Here is a 21,003-nt window from a genome sequence, read left to right as displayed (position 1 = left end):
TGTATTTTAACCAATTGACCTTTACACATACTTTGCATTTTTTAAATTAAAATAAATTTTAGTAGCCTAGAAATATGGTTTGAAACATTCATAGGATTTTTCTTTCAGCCTTGGAATATGACAAGCCTATTCTATAAATATTTACATCGTTGGAAATTATCTATGTACTTATGCTGATTTTGACTTAACATTATCAAAAATAAGTCTGTTACATTAAGTGTAAGCTTTAAAGTATAAAACCATAGGTCACGTAACTTGATATAGGTATTGCAACATGGCTTACAGCATTGTCCTGGAACATTTTCATTCCCTTTGCTTCTACCATCACAGCCACTTTCACCTTTATATTGAAAGCTCCCAAAATGTATCTATATGAGGATAATTTAAGACATGAGATTTATGTTGCTGTAAAGCAGATATCCTTTATAACCACATAAAACCATTGTCACCAGAAATTTCAGCCCAAGTTTTACATGAAAAGGGACATATTTTATCTTTAATGCCTCATTAAACTTTCTGGAAACAGCCATATTCTAGAATATTCTAGGTGAATGACCACATATGTCTATATTTCTTCTGAAAAGTTCAAATATCAGTGAAACAACTGAACAAATCATTTTTTCTAATAATTAAACAATTTTCTTCTGCTTTATTCTGCCTTTATGCAGAGATGTGACTTTGATGTATCAACCATGTCTCACCTACTGTTCTTTGAATAAGACAGCCAAAACCACCATTTCTATGCTAAAATAATACCCTGAGTCTCTCAGAGTCCACATTGTACTTACACCCAAATTCTGTGTGTATGTGTGCACATGTATGTGTATGTGTAGATTGTGTGTGTACTTGTATATATGTTTATGTGTGCATGTGTGGGTACATGTTTGTTTGCACATGCACACATAAAGAAAGCTGCATTGTGTAGTTAGGAACATGGGTTCAGGAAGTAGCCAGTCCAAACTTAAATGCTAGCCTTGCAGTTTTTCTAGCTATATGACTTTCAGAACGCTTTTCTAAACTCTTACTTCAGTGTACACATATTATAGGGTTGTAATAAGAAATAAGTTAATATATGCAAAGCACTTTGAATACCTAATCCATAATAAGTACTTAATAAAATACTAGCTATTACTATTATTATTACAGTATATTCGGTTGCTATATTTTATTTCTAAAGTTATTTATTTGTATAAATATATTTGTAGAGTGATTAAAAAATACAGATTTCACTGAAGTCAAATACGTAGAATCAGAGTAGAATGATGGTCACCAGGGATAGAGAGAGGTTTAAATGGGGAGATGTAGGTCAGGATAAATGAACTCAGAGTCATTAAGGATGAGTAGAGATCATTAAGACTATAAATAATAATATTGTACTATATACTGAAAACTTACCAAGAGTAGATTTTAAGTGCTCTTACCATAAAAACAAGGCAATAGATATGTTAACTCTCTTGAATATAGCAACCATTTCACTGTATAAATGTATATCAAAACAAGGTGTTATATATTTAAAATATAGACAAAAGTGAAAAACAAAACAATAAGAATGTATATGGTAACAGAATATTTTGAATTGATTACTTAAATTAACTGGGCTATGTAGTACATCCTAGGTGAGAGGAATCAACTGGGGAAAAGCAGCAAAGCTGCATTAAGTTTGTGACTTACAAACTGCACATCAAATGCAGTGAAATGCATTCGGTTATTCAAATATAGGATGACTGAGCATCTATACTGTGGAGTTAGTGTTAAAATGCCACATGGTATTTCCCCAACAGCTGGAATACACAGTCTAGCTGGGTGAAGAATAGATAAGATGAGAAGTAAAATAACAATGTTGTGTCAATTATGCAAATTTGAAATGGGTTTTCTTTTTCAGGGAGCGCCCAAACCCATAGCCATGGAACCGTGTGCTGGGAACAGAGCTGCAGTTCTAACCGTGTTCCTTTGTCTGCCACGAGGATCATCAGGTGCCCCTCCCCCTGGGCAGTCAGGTAGGATGCATAAGGAATAACAGCAGTTAAGCAATGCTTGTGGACTAAAAAGATGAACTCAACAGTACTGCCAGCTTGCACAGAAAGGATCTTTAGAAGGTTCTAATTTATAGTATGGTAAAATGTTATTGGAAGACAAGCTTTTGCCCAAATATACAGGTGTCTGCATTACTATAAATTCAGATTTACAAATGCTTCTTATAAACACATGCTGTATATGTGTATTTGCATGTGATGCACACCTGATACATGTTCACACACATGTGATTGTTGTATACAGTGAGAAATCTCACTAACAGGACAAACAAGTCCTTGAACCTAGCAGTCAGTTTCATTTCTCCCAATATGCCTGTCAATAGGAGGTCAAATTATAAATATTTTTAAGAGTTTGCCTCATGAATATGGGACCAAACCAGAGGACTTATTTGTGTGTCTGGGATGTTTATGGTGGCATCAGAGAATGATGGTGGAATGTACCTCAGCAATGGGTGAGATAATTTCCCAGCACCAGACAGGGGGGTTCACGGGCCAGGGGAATGATCTCCTGACAGGAGCCCAGCCAGCATGGTTCTGATTCTCCTTTTCTGACATGAAAAGCATGTTTTGAATTTGAGAGTAATTATATGCATTCTCTTGGAAAATTCCCCATTGCTGTGTTATCCACACTGTAAAATGCTCACTGTTGAGTATACCTTGTATTAAATCACAAATCACAGATTTTTTTCTCTCCTTTTATATATTCTATTCCATCTATTTAGAATTTCTAATTTTTCTACCTCATGATTATTTTATCTATCCAACTCCGTGGAATAGATGCTTTTTGAGAGCAAGGGTGATTTCAAATATCTTTTCAATTCCCCTTAAGAATAAAATAAAGCATCAGAGATCTTCCAGGTTCTCCATAACAGTCACTGATGTTGAATTGCCTTCCTACTTAATCTTTTCTTGCTCCTCTAGTTGGCTTTGATCTTGCTCCTCACTTTTTTGATTTGTTTTCAACTACACATATGTGCATACTAGTAGGAAGTATACTACTTTAGATATTCATGTAACTGAACTTTTCCCATATACGGAAGCAGAGGATTTCTCTCACCATGGACTCATTATTTATGGTACATAATGCTACCCTGCTGCAGGAATTTCTATCCAAATTCATTTGTAGGTGTTAACTCATAGGAATAAACATTTTGGACACTCTCTTATACATTGACTGAATGCCTCGAACTTCTTTCACCACCATCAACGTAAATGGGATGCAGTAAGCACACGAGCTTGGCACTGGTCAGATAAGATGGATAATTATAGGTACTGTGCCGAGCTAATGGAAGTATTCTTTTAAAGCTGGGATGATTTCCAAAACAAACACTTCACTAATGAAAACAAGTCTATGTGATATACTCCAAGGTTCTTCTAGATCCTTGACAAGATGATTTGCTGATGAGCAGATTGAAGGCAACTGCCAATATTCTGTCCCTTTAACCTTTGAAATCCTTTTTGACTGATTTAAAATAGCCAAGTAACAGCATGGACCATTACCTAGGATGTGTTTTCTTATAGATACATTATGACTTCTAATGGCAACGCTATCTTCAATGTGCACAGTGCTTTACTCTTTGTAAACAGTCCCTCTATTTTTCACATTTGAACTTCATGACAAGACTGGGAGATAGAAAATATAAAACTGACTTTATAAATGAGAGGAGTAAGGCCAGAAAGCATTGCGTTTCTATGTGCAGTGAATAATTGGGGTGGGGGAAGACAACAGACAAAATAGCATTAAGAGCAAGATGTACTGATTGCCAGCATTCTGGGTGACTTTTCCTGATGGTCTGTAGCAGGGACCTTATTTCTCTGTAATTGATGGCCCATGTCTTTGCAAAGCCAAGAATTCATCAACAGAGTTGATATAAGTAGACAAAACATTGAAATAGTTTACCACACTTTTTAGAGAACCTGAAGATTGAACTATGATGATTATCTGTGTGGATCATTCAAGATGAGTTTGTTCCTTGTTTTAAAAAACATGTAATAAATTTTCCAGTTATTCTATAGAAGTAAGAAGATTCTTTGATTCTACTCCTTCAAAATACAGTGTTATCTGCTGTCTGCATCTACTTTGAAATGCTCAAAAACATGTTATGTACTGATGGATGGATAGCAAGAAGAGTAGGTAACTCTGGACAGATAGATATGTTATTAAACAAGTTAAGTAAAAATGTTCATGATAACAAAATAAAAATCTCTTGAACTTTGCTACCAAATAAAAAGGTAGTATCTGCAGAAAAAATTTTTCAAATCTTTTCATCCAAGTTTTTTCATAAATACAGGAAACATACCAATTTATAAGCCAAATGAATAATTTTCACTCTTCATCGAAATATTTGCTGTGTGTGTAGGCAATTAAGACTTTACATAGTATCATCCAATATTTGAGAATATACACATTCCAAAGATTATTTATGAACCATTCTGGCTCCTGGGAGAGAAATGGTGACATTGATTATCTCATTGCTAAAGTCTGGCTTACCTTATACCTGTATAGAGAGTCCATATTTATCCCTATCCATATCAAAATTCCCTGTGCATAGAAGGCAGTTCATGAATGGTAATAGGAGACCTGGGAAATGTGACCTTGACTGAACACTGCCATCTATCAGCCTCAGTTAACATCAGGCTAAAATCATTCATTATTTTCCAGATTCCACCCCTGGGTGTCCTGTGTTCTGGAGAGCCTCCTGAAGTATTGGTGCAGGGTAGGAGGATTGGGGCATTGAGAAGGAAGTAGAGGTCAAACTTCAGGGACAGGTTCCTGTCCCCAACCTGCATTGTGTGAAGGACAGGGTGCTAGGAATCTCCTCTTGGTTCTTGGGTTCTTTATGTCTCCAAATATTAGTAAATGTATTTAGTGATTTAATTATTATATGTTATTCAACTAAATGTCCTCTTACACTTCACACAATCTCAAATGGTGTAACCAGTGCTCTTTTTTGAAATGTTGCTCCCTAAATATCATATGCACTTTTCACTGGCACAAATGAAAGCATTTAACCAAGAATGAGTATGGGGATATTAAGAAGGATTCTCCAAAGAGAACTAACAGGAGATAGATGGAGATGGAGATAGAGATAGAAGCAGAGATACATGAGAGGGGATTTATTAAGGGTTGGCTCATGAAGTTATGGAGCCTGAGGAGTCCCATGATGGACTTCTGCAGATGAGAGCATCTTGGATGTCGGTGGTGAATCCAAGGCATGCCAGTGGTGTAACTCAACATGAGACCAAAGACTGGAGAACCCAGGGAGCTGCCAGTGTAATTCCTGGGATCCAAACTCCAGAGAGCTTAGAGGTGTGATGTCCAAGGAGAGAAGAAAAGTGCACCCTATTTCTAGGACATAGACACTTTCACCTTTTCCCTGCTTTTGTTCTCTCCATGCCTCCAATAGATTGGGTGATGTCTGCCAGCATTAAGGGAGTCTTTCCTACCTGGTCCACTCAGACACCAAAGCCTTCACACACAGACCCTAATATACTGTTCTACCAAGTTTTTCGGTAGTCCTTAATCCCATCAGGTTGACACCTAAAATCACCCATCACGATGTTTTTTTTTTTTTCTCGGAAACAGAATTTTACCATTAAACAATGAACAACTGAGAAATATGCAACAGCTACAGGTGCTAGTTTATCCACCTCTTTTCATTAGCAGCCGAATTTTTGGTTCTTAAAGCAATGACTTTCTTTTCTCCTGACGACTTTTTCAGTCACATTTAGCAAGTAGTGATTGGACATGGCCTTTGCACATCTATCTGGAGTATGTGAACTCCCTTCTCCTTGGCTCTCATTTTATCAAAGGTCAAAGGAGAAGCTGTTCACATTCATCTTTTGGTTACTCATACTCTAACCTTCTGTTTCATCTTTTTGCAATATAATGAATTTAGGTGCTTGTGAACAGCACCCTCTCCAGGTGTCTTAGCATAAATAGTAAAGCAAAAGATATTAAATAGATTTGTTGGCATTCCTCAAGCTGGACTAATTAGGTTCCCTGACCCCCATCTCACACACACACACACACACACACAGTCAACCTGCTGATTAATTTCTAAATTTTCCGTGAGCAACCATGGCCAACGATGCCAGACTCTGTTGGGTGACCATGGGGTGCATGCTGATGGCAAATGCTCACTGCGTGGCTGCCTTTTCTCATGCCCTCAGAGTGGCTGGAAGATGGACATCTCTAGGAAAGCATGACACATTAAGTAACTGCACTAAACAACCAGCGTGTCTCCTGTCACCCTGGTCAACGGTGTCCCCAAGCCTTTTAGAATCCCATTAAAATGAAGTGTGGACAAAGTAAATAGACCTCTTCACAAGCATAAATTGAAAATGATAATGATTGCTGTCACTTTGTGGTGGAGGACTATGAATTTCACAGTTTATGGATTCTTCCTAACGAGAAGTAGATTAACATTTCTCACTGGATTAAAAATCCCAGGGGCCCAAACATTTACAACCAGAAAAAGAAGCTATGTGCTTCAACTAAAAGTAGAATTTTTCCTGTGATTCTGCCTCATGTATGATTGATTCAACATTAACAAAAGTAATACCACTAGGAAGTCTAAGGCTTTGAAATTTTCTGCTTGAAAGTTTTGAGTTTTTTTAAAGACTTATTTACTTTAAAGGCAAAATGAGAGATAGAGAGAGAGAAAGGGATTTTCCATTGCTACCACCCACATGGGAGACCTGGACAGAGTTCCAGTGGAACATTTTGGGATTCTTTCTGTCTCTCCCTGAATTTCAAGTAGATGAAAATAAATCAATACCTTTTCTAAATTAAGAATTGTATTAATAAAGTCTACCTCCCGGTCTTCTTGGCATGTTTGAAAAGTGAAGATGGTTCATAGTGGCCCTATGTGAGAATTGAGTACCAGGAATTCCATGGCCACCCGTGAGAGGTAGAATGTTTTCCAGAATCTGAGAGATGGATTGGAAACAGAGCACAGATCTGCTGGTCCTCAGTGTAGCACTCTTCCCTAGGAAGCGAGGTTTTTTTTAAAAAAAAACTTTCCATTTTCTTGAAGTCTCTGCGGTTTCCACCCTTCAGTTGCCATCCCTCATTTTCTTACTCTGCACCTACATCTTCACATGTGTGGAAACACAGCTGTCGATCCAACCTTAGCATTCTCTCTGTGACAGGCAGCTGGACCAAGAAGCAGAACTACTGAGCTGTATCAAACCTTGATTATAAAAATCTAGTGTATTAGTTACCTTTTAACCTCAAGTCCAAATATTGTTTACAGCCTATATACATGTCTTCATAAAGAAGAAAGAAAAAGTAGGTACTCTGTGGTAAAATAAACTACAAAATTAGGCAGAGAGCCCAGGAAATGACAGAAATAAGAACAAAGGTCTTATATTAGTAATAAACAGGACACTCTGCCAAACTACATGGTATTAAAAAGACCTTAAAATCAACAGTAGGAAATCGTTTTGTCTTCTACTCAAACTATGGTTGCCATAAATCCTCATTTGAAACCTTTATTCCTTCAAGAATAAAGTGTGCGTCTGCTACCTGCCAGCACTGGATATACAGCAATGAACTTGAAATCCTCCCCTCAAGAAGTTACAGCTTGTGTGTAGATAAACATGAAACAAATACTCATGTGAATAAATCCATAATTACAAATTGTATTAAATGCTATGAACAAAGATAAGAGAGGTAAAATAAAACAGATGCACAATTGCTAAGCTGAACATTTTTCTGCCCTAGGAATAGACAGGTGTGGTCATTAGAGCAGCCCCTCATCACTTCACATTTTCCATTGTGTCTTTATAGTGTGTGGCTGTCAAATACTCCCACATCACCCCCCAACCTTTAGAATCTTTCCCCTCCTCTGGTGTTTGTGCCTTGATCAGGATCAGGCATGAACTGAGAATTTACTTAGAGGCGGTGGTTGCAGGGCACCTCCCTCCGTGCATTGTGCATTTCCTCTGCCTTTTAGCACCGGAACTGTTCCCTGGGCTTGACCCTTAGCCAGCTTCTCACGCCTTCTCCACTGCCCTGGGGAAACTTCTCAGCAGCTAACTCACAATTCTGTGCACCTCCAACCAACACCTCACACCTGCCGAGCTGTAGCATCTTGACCTGGGCAGCCTCCTGTGAGATCAAAGCCACTCTGCCTTCCCCAGCCACCCACACCCACTCTCCTCCCCTTGGGAAGCCTGTTGCAGAGTGAGTAAGTCTGGAACCTTTCTGTCCGTTTTTCTTCTCTGTTTCTCCCTTTTTACATCCAAGCAATCCCCAGGCTCCGTAGACTTTACCCCTGGAACAGAAGTCTTTTTCCATTCTCACTCCCTCCCTGCTGTTCATGCACTGGTTGTCTCACACCTGGATTGCTGCCAAAGGAAAGCACAGCTCTACTCAGATCACCCCCTGCCTCATAAGCCTTTGCAGACTTTCCGTTGCCTGTCATAGGAAGTCCAGACATTTACTTTGGGATGCTAGGCCCTCCTTGGCCTCTCTTCCATCTCCCAGGTTTAGCACCCACACAGTTCTTGCCAATCCCTCCCTGCACAGCATCACTGGCTCAGTGGAGGCCCTTGGGTGTCGCTCCCCCTCTTCGTGGAGGAACGACACAGGACCCTGCGCTGTTTTGTCTGCTCGGCCCTCCCCGGGTTTGCTGCTGGTTCTTCCCGGGTTGGCTACTGTCCCTTCCACCTCCGTGGAAGGGCGGTTCCCCCTGGCCACTTTCCCCACTTCCGCAGGGGAGCGGCACACCGCCGGCCGGCTCTCTCGGGGGCTGCACAGGTGTTCCTTCAGATGTTCCCCTTAGATGTTCCTGGTGCATGCCGTCTCTCTCCTCCTTTGTAGTCCTCTTCCACCAATCCCAACTCTGCTACCCACACGCCGAGTACGCTGCTCTCCTCCAATCAGGAGCAGGTCCCACAGTTTATTGGTTGAACTGGAGGCAGCTGTGTAGAAGCTGTTGCCTCCTCTCCCAGCGCCATATTGTGGGAGAGCAGATGCATAGAATAAGTCTTAATTCCAGTAACTTAGTCTAGTCCGAGTTGCTCCCAGTTGCTCCCCACACTTGGGGAATTGTTTTAACCTGTCAGACCCTCCGTTTCCTCCACTGTAAGCTAAGGAGATGGCTGGATGGGATTGCTAATGTTTGCTGCTAGGCCTATGATGCCATATGTTTTCTTCCCACACGTGTGTGTGTGTGTGTGTGTGTGTGTGTGTGTGTGTGTTTTCCATGGACTGTTGTCCCTCTCCCTCTCAGCTACATATAATGCTACTTCCTCTTCCAGGAAAATTTTTAGCTCCCTACCCCCAACACACACACACACACACACACACACAACCTTACACACCCTAAATCCTTTGAGATTTGCTCGTTCACTTCTTTACTGCTTTCTAACATATCAGAGTCTTGACTTTCTTCCCAGGTAGTAAGTTCTCTGAGGGCAGTGGCTGCATTTTATTTATCTTTGAATACCTGATTGCTAACAAATTTATGGTAGTTAATAGTTCTTTAATAACTATTTAATAAATAGAAATAAATGTTTATATATTATAGAATTCCTTCCTCCCAAAAGATAATTTACTATACAAATGTAAACTTTGCCAAGTAAAATTTCACTTGAAGACCATAATCTTGACAGACTAGATTTTTATGGGCTTCTGATTCATAAAGGATTCAAAATATATATCTTGGGGACTGAAATCAAGCCCCAAACTATGAATCTGATGGAGTATGTTTATTAAAACTTGGTTGGAAGGCCAGCGCCTTGGCTCACTAGGCTAATCCTCCGCCTGTGGCGCCGGCACCCCAGGTTCTAGTCCTGGTTGTGGCGCCGGATTCTGTCCCTGTTGCGCCTCTTCCAGTCCAGCTCTCTGCTATGGCCCCAGAGTGCAGTAGAGGATGGCCCAAGTGCTTGGGCCCTGCACCCCCATGGGAGACCAGGAGGACGCACCTGGCTCCTGGCTTCGGATTGGTGCAGCACGCTGTCTAACTCTGCCTGTCAAAAAAATAAAAATTAAAAAAAACTTGGTTGGTTAGATTTAATGGTCAATGAAAATCAGAATATTGGTGAAAGATGACACAAACAATAAAGTAATTTATATTTCCAGTGTGGTACAGCTATACCTATTACAAGGTTATTTGGTGTTCATGATTTGAACTTTGATTTCTTCCTTGGATAACAACTTTTAAACATTTTATTTAAATGTGAAAGTGCACAACTTGGTTCTAACTTTTATGACCAGAAAAATAAATTAGTTGGAATCTTATGGAATAAATGTCCACATAGAAATTCCACTCAAGACAGATAACCTCATAAAATATATCTGCCAAATGAAAAGTATCAATTGTTGTGGTAAACGTTGTCATTAACATATATTCATTTGTTATGAGTCTATTCTATGCTCCATCCTTTTCTTTGAATTATTGTAATTCTATAAGGATATATCATTACCATCATTTCACAGATAAGGAAAATGAATTCCTAGAGGTTGAGTAACTTGCCTTCAGCCATGCAGTAAATAATTATGGAGCCAGAATTTAAAAACAAGAAACATCTCACATCAAAAGATTCTTTTTAAATCTCTTTGTTTTGCTTTTTTTATATAATTCTTTTTGTAGTTGATATTGTCATCTGCTTTCAGTTATGAGTGAAGACTATTAGCCATTTTCTTTGGAGAATAGCACAAGCTTTTTCTTTTACTGACTATTGTGAAGTGACATGGCCATAATCCTCCTAGTTGAGATTTTTAAATTTATTTTTGTGCCTCTGGTAATTGGGAAAACTTGATTAATGTGTACAGGAAACAGAAAAATATAAGGATGAAAAACTTGAAGAATAGTGAACACAGCTAATTAGACGTGTTCCAGAAGTGAATTAACCCTGTAAGTTAACTCAAATGTTTTCAAGATAGAGCACTTAGAAACTCTCATAAAGAGCCAGAATAAATGACATGAAAAATGAGACCAACAGCATGGCAACATAGCCGACACATTTTTCTTTTCTGTCTCTTCTTTCTCACCTGCCACCCCTTCTTGGTATTTCTATAATTGACTGGTAAATAATTACTATGGTCAAAGAGAAAAAAATAGAAAAAATAAAATTCAACAACAACAAAAAGAAATATTACAAAGCCAAAAAGGGGAAAAAAAAATCAAGATTTGTCTGTAGTATGAAAACTGCCTTCAAAATAAAACAACAAAATAAGTCTTTCACAGGTATGAATCAAATGTAACAGGTAAATCAGGTCCCCATTATTTTTTTTTTAATTTTTTTGACAGGCAGAGTGGACAGTGAGAGAGAGAGACAGAGAGGAAGGTCTTCCTTTTCCCATTGGTTCACCCCCCAATGGCCGCTGCGGCCGGCGCGCTGTGGCTGGCATACCGCGCTGATCCGAAGCCTGGAGCCAGGTGCTTCTCCTGGTCTCCCATGCAGGTGCAGAGCCCAAGGACTTGGGCCATCCTCCATTGCACTCCCGGGCCACAGCAGAGAGCTGGAGTGGAAGAGGAGCAACCAGGACAGAATCCAGCGCCCTGACCCGGTGTGCCGGCGCTGCAGGCGAAGGATTAGTCTATTGAGCCGCGGCACCGGCCCCCCCATTATTTCTAAAGATAGCTGATACCATGAGATATATAAAACTGCCAATTAATATGAATATTTACTTCTATTTGGCCATGAATTAAACAGTCCTGGATTATTTACATTTGGAGCAATTAATAGAATACTGCTATCTTAGTTCAGAGTTCTATAATAAAATACTGTATTTAGGGTGGCTTATACAATAAGCACGCATTTCTCACAGTTCTATGAGCTGGGATTTCCAAATCAAGAATGCCTGGCATGATCGGCATCTGATGAGGCCCTTCTCCCTAGTTTACAAGCAGTTGCTTTCTCCTTGTAGCCTCACCTGAGAAGGGTTCTGGCATCTTGTCATAAGGGCACTATTCCCATCATGGGGCTCCACCCTCATGACCTCATATAAATCAAAGTACTCCTCCCCAAAGGCCCCACCTCTAAATATCATTATATCAGGGATCAGGGCTTCCAAATATGAGTTTGGTGGGGGGCAGAGAGGGGGCAGAGATATTCAGTCCAGAGGAGATGCCTTCTACATTTAACAAAGACATCAGAGAATTTTGGAAGTTTTGGATGTTGGAAAGTGGCCTTAGGTATCATTCTACCCCATATTTTGCAAAACAGCAATCTATAGAACTTGAGATGGTGAGTGACTTGTCTAGACTCAATGATTTTGTAGATGAGCAGGTTCAAGAACCAACTGTAGACTTTATCCTTTCCTCTTGTTTATTATACTATGTTGCAAAATCTTACCAAAATAAATTGAGAATTCACCACTTACCAGCAGGCAGTACATATCCAACGTTTGCTACACAGAATCCAGAAATGTCAGACACAGGGAGCTGCCTTGGTCTGAAAAGAGAAACCAAGTAGCTTGAGAAAGTATGTCTTCTTTCTTGTTAACCCGTAACATGCTAAGAAAACATTCAGGGCTGTGAATCCCCTCTTCCCACATGTCTTCTTTCCTGGAGACCACCTCATAGAACCAGCAGTCCCATTAGCACAACCAGAGGGAGTTCTTCAAGTTTTGATAAAATTCTGTTATCCTGACAGCTGGTATAATCTCAGGTCTAGCCATAACCTCTAAAATGGTGCCATAATGGGAGTATCTACCAAAGCTATTCTTGAGTGTGAATGTTCCTTTACTCTTAATGAAAATCCCATGGAGAAGCAAGTGCCAGCAGAATTATAATTCTACAAAAGGTAAACATTGACTATAATTACATTAACTCAAGTCACAATTATCTTTCTCTAAGAGCTTTTTAGGGGAAAAGTAAATGGCCCTCTGAAAAGTGAGTAATTTATCTCCATTTGTCCACCTTATAACTTGCAAATGAGCATAGCCCATGCAGATTGAACAGACTTCCCCCAACTGATGGGCAGCATGGCCATGGCCATGGCTGCCATGCCCAGAAGGCACTGGCATAACTGAAGGGATAGCTCATATTCTTCTGCCCTCAGAGCTCTGCAGAGGTGATTTGAGGAGTCCTTCTCCATCTCTGGGATCATCATTTAGAGGCCTTTGGGGAATAAATGAATTATTGTCCCCCTAAACTTACTGTCTGATATTGTTTGACTTGAACCTTGCAGCCTCTGAAAGTCTGGATGCAGTGACCATACATTCAGCTCCATTTATCCAACAAGGATTTCCATTTATCCAGGCAAGGACCATCAAATCAATAACACGACTGTGCCATCTGCCTTCCCCTTGCTCACCATCATAATGAAAAATGACTCCTTAAGTGTTCTGCGACACAATTAGCTCTGAAGGCAGAGCTGTAATGGGGAAAGGCCGGGTTACATTTGTATTCAAAACTTTACTGGTAAAATGGAAAGGAAGCTGTTGTCCATATGAATAGATACATAAAATGTATAAATGGGGCAATTTGGTATTGCTGTATTTATGCATAACATTATACAACTGCAGGAACCCAGAGCTAGAGACGGGCACTGAAGCACATCTGGCTCCTCCAGCTGCCCGCAGCCACAGCTGCTGACCCTGTCCGGAATCATCTCGGACAGACAGACTGTTTCTAAAGACGTCCTCAAAAGACATGCTTATAACTCCCGGACTAATCCATCCTGTTATTTAGCAGACTTCAGTGCAATTTGATCCCATTCTCTTTTGTCCTCTCTCATCTTATTCTCTCTCCAGAAATAGAGAACAGCTGATTGTGCTCCCTAAATAAGCCATCACGTGCTAGAAGGAGGTTTGAAATCACCTTCTAGCCTTCAGCTAAGGTTCAGTACAGGACTCCCAGGCCTTCCATCTGTGCCTTGTACAGTGCAGGTCACCTCGTGACCTTTAGAATGCTCTTTAACCTTCTCAAGTATTGTTGGCTCAAGAAGCATAGAATATAAAGGGACTTTAGAGGTAAGTCTGTCCCTTTACTTTTCCTCTGTTTTTAGGATTTATTTATATGGAAGGCAGAATTTACAGAGACAGAGAGAAAGAGAGAGAGAGAGAGAGAAGAGAGATTTTCAGTCTGCTGGTTCACTCCCCAATGGCTGCAACAGCCAGAGCTGGGCCTGTCCATAGCCAGGGCAGAAACTTCTTCCCGGTGCAGGAGCCCAAGCACTTGGGCCATCTTCCATTGCTTTCCCAGGAGCATTCACAGGGAGCTGGATCGAAAGTGGAGCTTCTGAGTCTCAAACCGGCACCCATATGGGATGCCAGCATCGCAGGCGTGGCTTTACCTGCTGTGCCACAAGGCCTGCCCCTCTTTGCTTTACTGATGAGGAAACTGGGGATCCCTCAGAGTTCAACATCTACCATGCTTCTCTGTCTGAGAGCCAGCCTGGAGGACTCTATTGGTGCCACTGCACTGGTTCCTTTCCCTTGGGTAACCTCTTTTTAAACTCACTGCCCTTCCCTGCTGGCTGCTTTCCCACTTACTGCTCAATAAGACTCCTCTGTCCCTTCCTGACCTTTTCTGCCATTCTGCATTCTGTATTGATGCCCAAGGTTTCTTGCACAGTAAAAGGGATCAGTTAGTTTCTCTAATGTTTCAAGGTCATTGTTCAGTCCTATTCTTCTAAATGCTGCTCTCATACCCTGTGACCCATTTAATGTTGTCTGCAAATATGATTTTTAGGGAAATGTTAAATGCCTGACAGTACTGGATTCCAAAGTGAATTTTAAAGCACTATTTGTTATATATGCACCATGCCCTCTATCCCTTTGCATTGTATCCATCCCTGTGCCTGGACTGTCTGTCCCACTGGTCCCCATTCACATGCAGCTTCCATCTCCTACCAAGAGAATTTAGAACTCAGGGGCCATCCCTACTCATCCATCGTCCACTAGCTTGTTATTTCATTTACTACTATAAAATTTTTCATTACACTGTCTTCATTTCTGCCGACAAAGTAAGGACAGGAATTTTCCCTTTATCATTATATCCATAGGGCTAAGTGGAGCTGATAATGTAACATTGAGGGCTACTTAAAAAGTTCCTGGAAATGCATATTATGAAAAAAATTATGAATAGATTTCAGGGGTTTTTTTTGCACTAAAGTAAATTCACATTTCAATTCCTGTTAAATATTTTAATTCATAGAAGGTCAACATATTCATATTGCTTAATTACTTTCCTCCTGTCTCTTACCACCTGTTTGCACTAACTTCCCAACATCCAACTTATAAGCCATATGTTGAGAATTCATATGTTTTACTGTATTTTGTCATGTACTTGATGTATGTACTTTGTTATAAATTATTTCTATCTACTTCTCAGCTTTTAAAAGTGATAAACCTCCTTAATTTCTTCCCTAAAATTTGGTTTACAAAATAGACCAAAATCTTTATTGAGGTTAACCTCTTAATTCCTCAGTACTAAATAGAGCTCTTGTCTCAGCCCAATCTACAGATCTGTTTGTCACAAGTCTTATTAGTTTTTGCAATATAATTTTCTTCTATGTTTAACAGGTTTCTTTGGGTCTTTTGTTATTTTTTCCATATATAAAAATAGCACTTTTATGGTTTGGTCTTTGGTAAGACCATTGTTGACCATTTCTAATGCCATCCTTTTTCCTTTTCTTAGAAGCAAATGTTCTGTGATCTCTTCTTCATTCTCTCATTCTCTGTGTTTTCAATAGAATCACAATCCTGCCCCTTTTGTTGGTGGCCAGGATGTGAGTCGCCAAGCTTTGCTTCTGCTGCTAGAACCACTCATTTACAGCTTCTTCTGATTCTTGCTTGACCACCTGGCTTCTATGTGGGGATCCTCAATAACTTCATGGAAAATGGATATATGAAAAACCTATGCATGGATTTCAGATGGGTTTACACCACAGTAATCTTTTAACTCATTTTTCCTCACACTTTTTGAAGTCCTCTCTCATATCCTTGGTTGCAGATTTTTAGATTACATCTGTTCTTTAACACTGAGATTTTTCAAACACTGAATCTCTCTATTTTAAGCATCATTTTCTCAGGCTTTTCCCTTAACAATTCAATCTTTTTAAGCCTGTCTATGCCTACTGCATTACAAGTTATGTTGCATCTCCCTTTATACCTCCAGTGGATCACTTTAGTCCTCTATTACTGCTTTTCACTTTCCCCACTGCTTCAGAATTACCGTCTCTCGCTGGGTTTCTTCAGTAACTTGTAGCCTTGTTAGGGCACTCCTAAGTCCCGTTCTAGCTGTTTGTGCAGTTTGTACACACCCATCTGAGCTTCCCCTCAACCTACTTTTCCCATCTGCCTTAACAGTCTTCCCCAGAAATGCAAATTAAAACTTGACTGAGACACCATTTCTAACCTATCATGTTGATGAAAATTAGACAATATGACAGCATATTGCTGAATAAAATGCAAACTGGTGGAGCCTTGCTGGAGGGAAATTTGGCAAAACCTAACACAACTGCACATGGTCTTTTTTATCCAGTACTCTCACTTCTAGGAATCTACCCTAAAATATGCCTCAGCAATAGGAAAATACATATACATTGCTTATTTCTGTCAGCACTTTTTGAAGTCACAAAATGTTAGGGGAAAAGTCTCTAATGATCATATATAGGAAAGTAGTAAAATGAATTATGCTACCTACACGTGTGGATTACAATGTACCTGTAAGGAAGAATGAGGAAAGTATCTATGAACTGATATGAAATTATTTCCAGAATATATTAAGTGATAAGGGTAAAGTACATGAATATCTCGAGTATTTTGTCCTTAATAAAAGAAAGAGGGGAGGGGTCAGCACTGTGGTGTAGCCAGTAAAGCCACTGCCTGCAGTGCCAGAATCCTATATGGGTGCCAGTTTGAGTCCCGGCTGCTCTACTTCCAATCCACCTCTCTTCTATGGCCTGGGAAAGCAGAAGAAGATGGTCCAAGTCCTTGGGCCCCTGCACCCAAGTGGGAGACCAGAAGAGGCTCCTGGCTTCGGATCAGCACAGCTCTGGCCGTTGCAGCCAAATGGGGAGTGAACCAGTGGATGGAAGACCTCTCCCTCTCTCTGCCTCTCTCTCTCTGCCTCTCCTTCTCTCTGTGTAACTCTGACTTTCAAATAAATAAATCAATCTCTAAAAGAAAGAGAGAGAGAGAGAGAGAGAGAGAGAGAGAGAAGGAAGGAAGGAAGGAAGGAAGCTACTTCAAAAGATCCATAGAAAAATGGAGATTAAAAAATAAGTTTATATGGTACAAAAAATTTGAAATCCATGCATAGGTTTTCTCTCTTTTTTTGGTTGTTTGTTTTTTGTTTTTTTTGTTTTGACAGGCAGAGTGGACAGTGAGAGAGAGAGAGACAGAGAGAAAGGTCTTCCTTTGCCGTTGGTTCACCCTCCAATGGCTGCTGCGGCCAGCGCGCTGCGGCTGGCGCACCGCGCTGATCCAATGGCAGGAGCCAGGTGCTTCTCCTGGTCTCCCATGGGGTGCAGGGCCCAAGGACCTGGGCCATCCTCCACTACACTCCCTGGCCACAGCAGAGAGCTGGCCTGGAAGAGGGGCAACCGGGACAGAATCCGGCACCCCGACTGGGACTAGAACCCGGTGTGCCGGCGCCGCTAGGCGGAGGATTAGCCTAGAGAGCCGCGGCGCCGGCCGCATAGGTTTTCATAATATGAATTTTCTGTGAACTTTTTGAAGACACTTTCATTTCAAAAGTATTTTGCATCAAAAAAACCTTATCTTTAATTTCATTTACATTAATTTTTGAGGTACTCTTGTATAAGACAATTTATATGTATCTACTCATTTTTTGCAAAAAATGCACAAGAAAGAAATCAGAAGCTAACAAGCCTGGTTGCCCGCAGGAAAAAGGGTGGAAATGGGTATAAACATGGGGCAGTGAAAGAGAGAGTGGGAGAGATGAGGAGGGAGTGACACTTCTATGATAATACTTTTGTGTACAACTCTGACTCTTAAAAACATTGTTATTTTTCACGTAATAAATAAAATCAGGATGTGCATGAACTCAAAGTGGAATTCAAACTGTAAGAAAATGAACTTAAATGAACTTAAATGTATTACAAGTGAATAAGTACTACACTGAAGAGATAAGGAAAAAAAGAACAGCCTAAATAACTTGTACAGTGTAAGGCCAAATAAAGGCAACCAATAAAACCTGAGTATAAATGTATCATAGGGGGCCGGCGCCGTGGCTCACTTGGTTAATCCTCTGCCTGCGGCACCAGGATCCCATATGAGCGCCAGGTTCTAGTTCTGGATGCTCCTCTTCCAGTCCAGCTCTCTGCTGTGGCCCAGGAGGGCAGTGGAGGATGGCCCAAGTGCTTGGGCTCCTGCACCCACATGGGAGACCAGGAAGAAGCACCTGGCTCCTGACTTCGGATCAGCGCAGCTCCGGCCGTTGCGGACATTTGGGGAGTGAGCCGCCAGAGAGAGGACCTTTCTCTCTGTCTCTCTCTCTCACTGTCTGTAATTCTGCCTGTCAAATAAATAAATAAAAATCTAAAAAAAAACATGTATCATAGTTAGTACATTTGTATCATCTACTGGGTTACCAGTTCTGACTCTATTTTAAATTGATGCCAGATTGAACAAAAAAGTAATTATATTGTAGATAATGAGAGCTAGATTTCCCACTGTTGGAGAAAAAGATAGAAGGTTAGAATGGACCCTGTTATTGAACTGGAATTGGAGGTCTGGGTAGGAATTCATTCGCATACAAGAGATATATCTAGAAATACAGATGTGGATATGTGTTAGTATACAAGGATATGTTTATTAGGTCTGCCCACTAAGAGAGCTAGAAGCAATGCTACTTCAATAGCAGTTAACATACTGAGTGCCTAGAGTTTGGTTTCTTAAAACTGATCTCCAGAAAAGGAGCCAGGGCTTTTGATTACAGAACCAAGAAGGGAAAATCTGAACTGAGCCTGAGATATCTTATGGTTCCAGAAAATAAGTTCTCAAAAAATTGTATGGACGTGTTGAAAGGACAAAGAAACCAACTTCAAGGAGAAGCTAATGGCCAAAAATAAATAAGTATAGTATTGGATTAAAACTCAAAGAACAAATTAAATATCCATAAGTCCATACTAGCAGACACATAATTGAGTAAATAAAGAAATAGGAGAGATGGGCAGCACTTCCTTACAGCAGACTTCCAAGTAATGCATATTTAAAAAACAAAGGAAATAGAAAAATCACCATTAGGCAAATACCAGAGTAGTAATTATTAAAGGCAAGAACCATTGATGTAATCTGAAATTAATATGACAGAATGTGATGTAGGGTAACATATGCGCATAATATTAAAGCATCTCCCCATAAGACATTTATTGATTACAAAGGGGAATATTGTGAATTTATAGTCAAGAAACCTAGCAGACATGACCTTATTCAAATGATCAAAGTTAATATAAACTAGTGATAAAATATATAGAAATCATATATTGGCTAACAGTTCACACTAAGAACAAAACATCATCTCTTTGGTATTCCTTCTTAATTTATTTTTATTTAAGGAATACAAACTTCATGCATTTTTATATATACAGGTTTGGGAACATGGTGATTCTTCCCACCCTAGCTCTCTTCTGCCCATATTCCCACCCTTCTTCCCCCTCCCTCTCCCATTCCCATTCTTATTTTTTACAAAGATCTATTTTCAGTTGATTTTATAACAGCCCTGTCTTGACTGTTGAGGAACAATTTTTGTTTTATTTGCACGATTTGGGGAACTCTGTACTTCGTGTGGGGTTAATCTTTGGCATTCTTTAAATGTGTCATCATGAGAAAAGATAAGACAAATACAAGTTATAGGCAGATTATAAAACAAAGTAACCAGAAATCTTCAAAAGTGCCAAAGTCATGAAAAACAGACTGAGGAACCAACACAGATTAGAAACTAATGATTTGTACATGTAGTGGGACACTAAATTAAATCCTAAACAGAAATAAAACATTAGTGAGAACTGGTGAAATTCAAATAAGGTCTGTAGATCATTCAATAATATTGTACAGTTCTACAATCAGCCTTCTATATCCTTGGATTTCGTGTCGAAATTTTAAAAATATGTGTCTGCACTGAGCATTTGCACACTTCTTTTCCTTGTCATTATTCCCTGAACAATATAGTATGACAACCATTTCCATTACATTTACATTGTATGGGGTAATATAAGTAATCTAGACAGAACTTAAAATATACAGGAAAATATGCATAGGTTGTATGCAAATACTATGCTATTTTTTTAAGTTTATGTTTAATTCTAATTAGCTATTTGAGAGTAACAGAGAACACTCCAAGCTCCGAACTGCTACTTCACTCTCCAAATGCATGCTGTGCTGTCGTATATAAGGCACTTGAACACCCATAGACTTTGGTATCTAAGAGGGTCTTTTTTTATTTTTTTTATTATTATTTTTTTTTTGACAGGCAGAGTGGACAGTAAGAGAGAGAGAGAGAGAGAGAGAAAGGTCTTCCTTTGCCGTTGGTTCACCCTCCAATGGCCGCCGCGGCCAGCGCTCTGCGGCCTGCGCACTGCGCTGATCCGAAGGTAGGAGCCAGGTGCTTCTCCTGGTCTCCCATGGGGTGCAGGGCCCAAGCACTTGGGCCATCCTCCACTGCACTCCCTGGCCACAGCAGAGAGCTGGCCTAGAAGAGGGGCAACCGGGACAGAATCCGGCGCCCCGACTGGGACTAGAACCGGGTGTGCCGGCGCCGCAAGGCGGAGGATTAGCTTACTGAGCCACGGCGCCAGCTCTAAGAGGGTCTTACAACCAGTTCCCTGGGCATAGCAAGGGATGGCTGTATCACTGTTAATTTCTTGGTTTTGTTCCTTATTCTTGGATTATGTAAAATGTACTATACTTTTCCCTAAATTTTCTAAAAGTCTAAAATTATTTCAAAATAAATAGTGGCTCAGTGGGTTAAAGCCCTGGCCTGCAAAACCAGCATCTTGTATGGGAGCCAGTTCAAGTACTGGCTGCTCCGCTTCTGATCCA

The 21,003-nt window shown here is 40.2% G+C and overlaps 1 protein-coding gene across 5 annotated transcripts in view; it reads left to right on the top strand.

The window, feature by feature from the left end:
- ATRNL1 (attractin like 1) overlaps nucleotides 1-21,003 on the top strand; it is an 814,147-nt gene that overhangs the window by 706,942 nt on the left and 86,202 nt on the right. For all 5 annotated transcript variants that reach the window (XR_011382205.1, XM_070057169.1, XM_070057170.1 and 2 more), the window contains one exon: nucleotides 1,883-1,997. Coding sequence is in view for 4 of the 5 variants with exons in the window: in XM_070057169.1 (XP_069913270.1) it covers nucleotides 1,883-1,997 (115 nt within the window). In the remaining variant the exon portion in view is untranslated. The remainder of the gene's footprint in view (nucleotides 1-1,882; nucleotides 1,998-21,003) is intronic.

Source organism: Oryctolagus cuniculus, chromosome 15, assembly GCF_964237555.1.
Source record: "Oryctolagus cuniculus chromosome 15, mOryCun1.1, whole genome shotgun sequence".
NCBI lineage: Eukaryota > Metazoa > Chordata > Mammalia > Lagomorpha > Leporidae > Oryctolagus > Oryctolagus cuniculus.
This window is presented reverse-complemented; position numbering and strand designations above follow the sequence as displayed.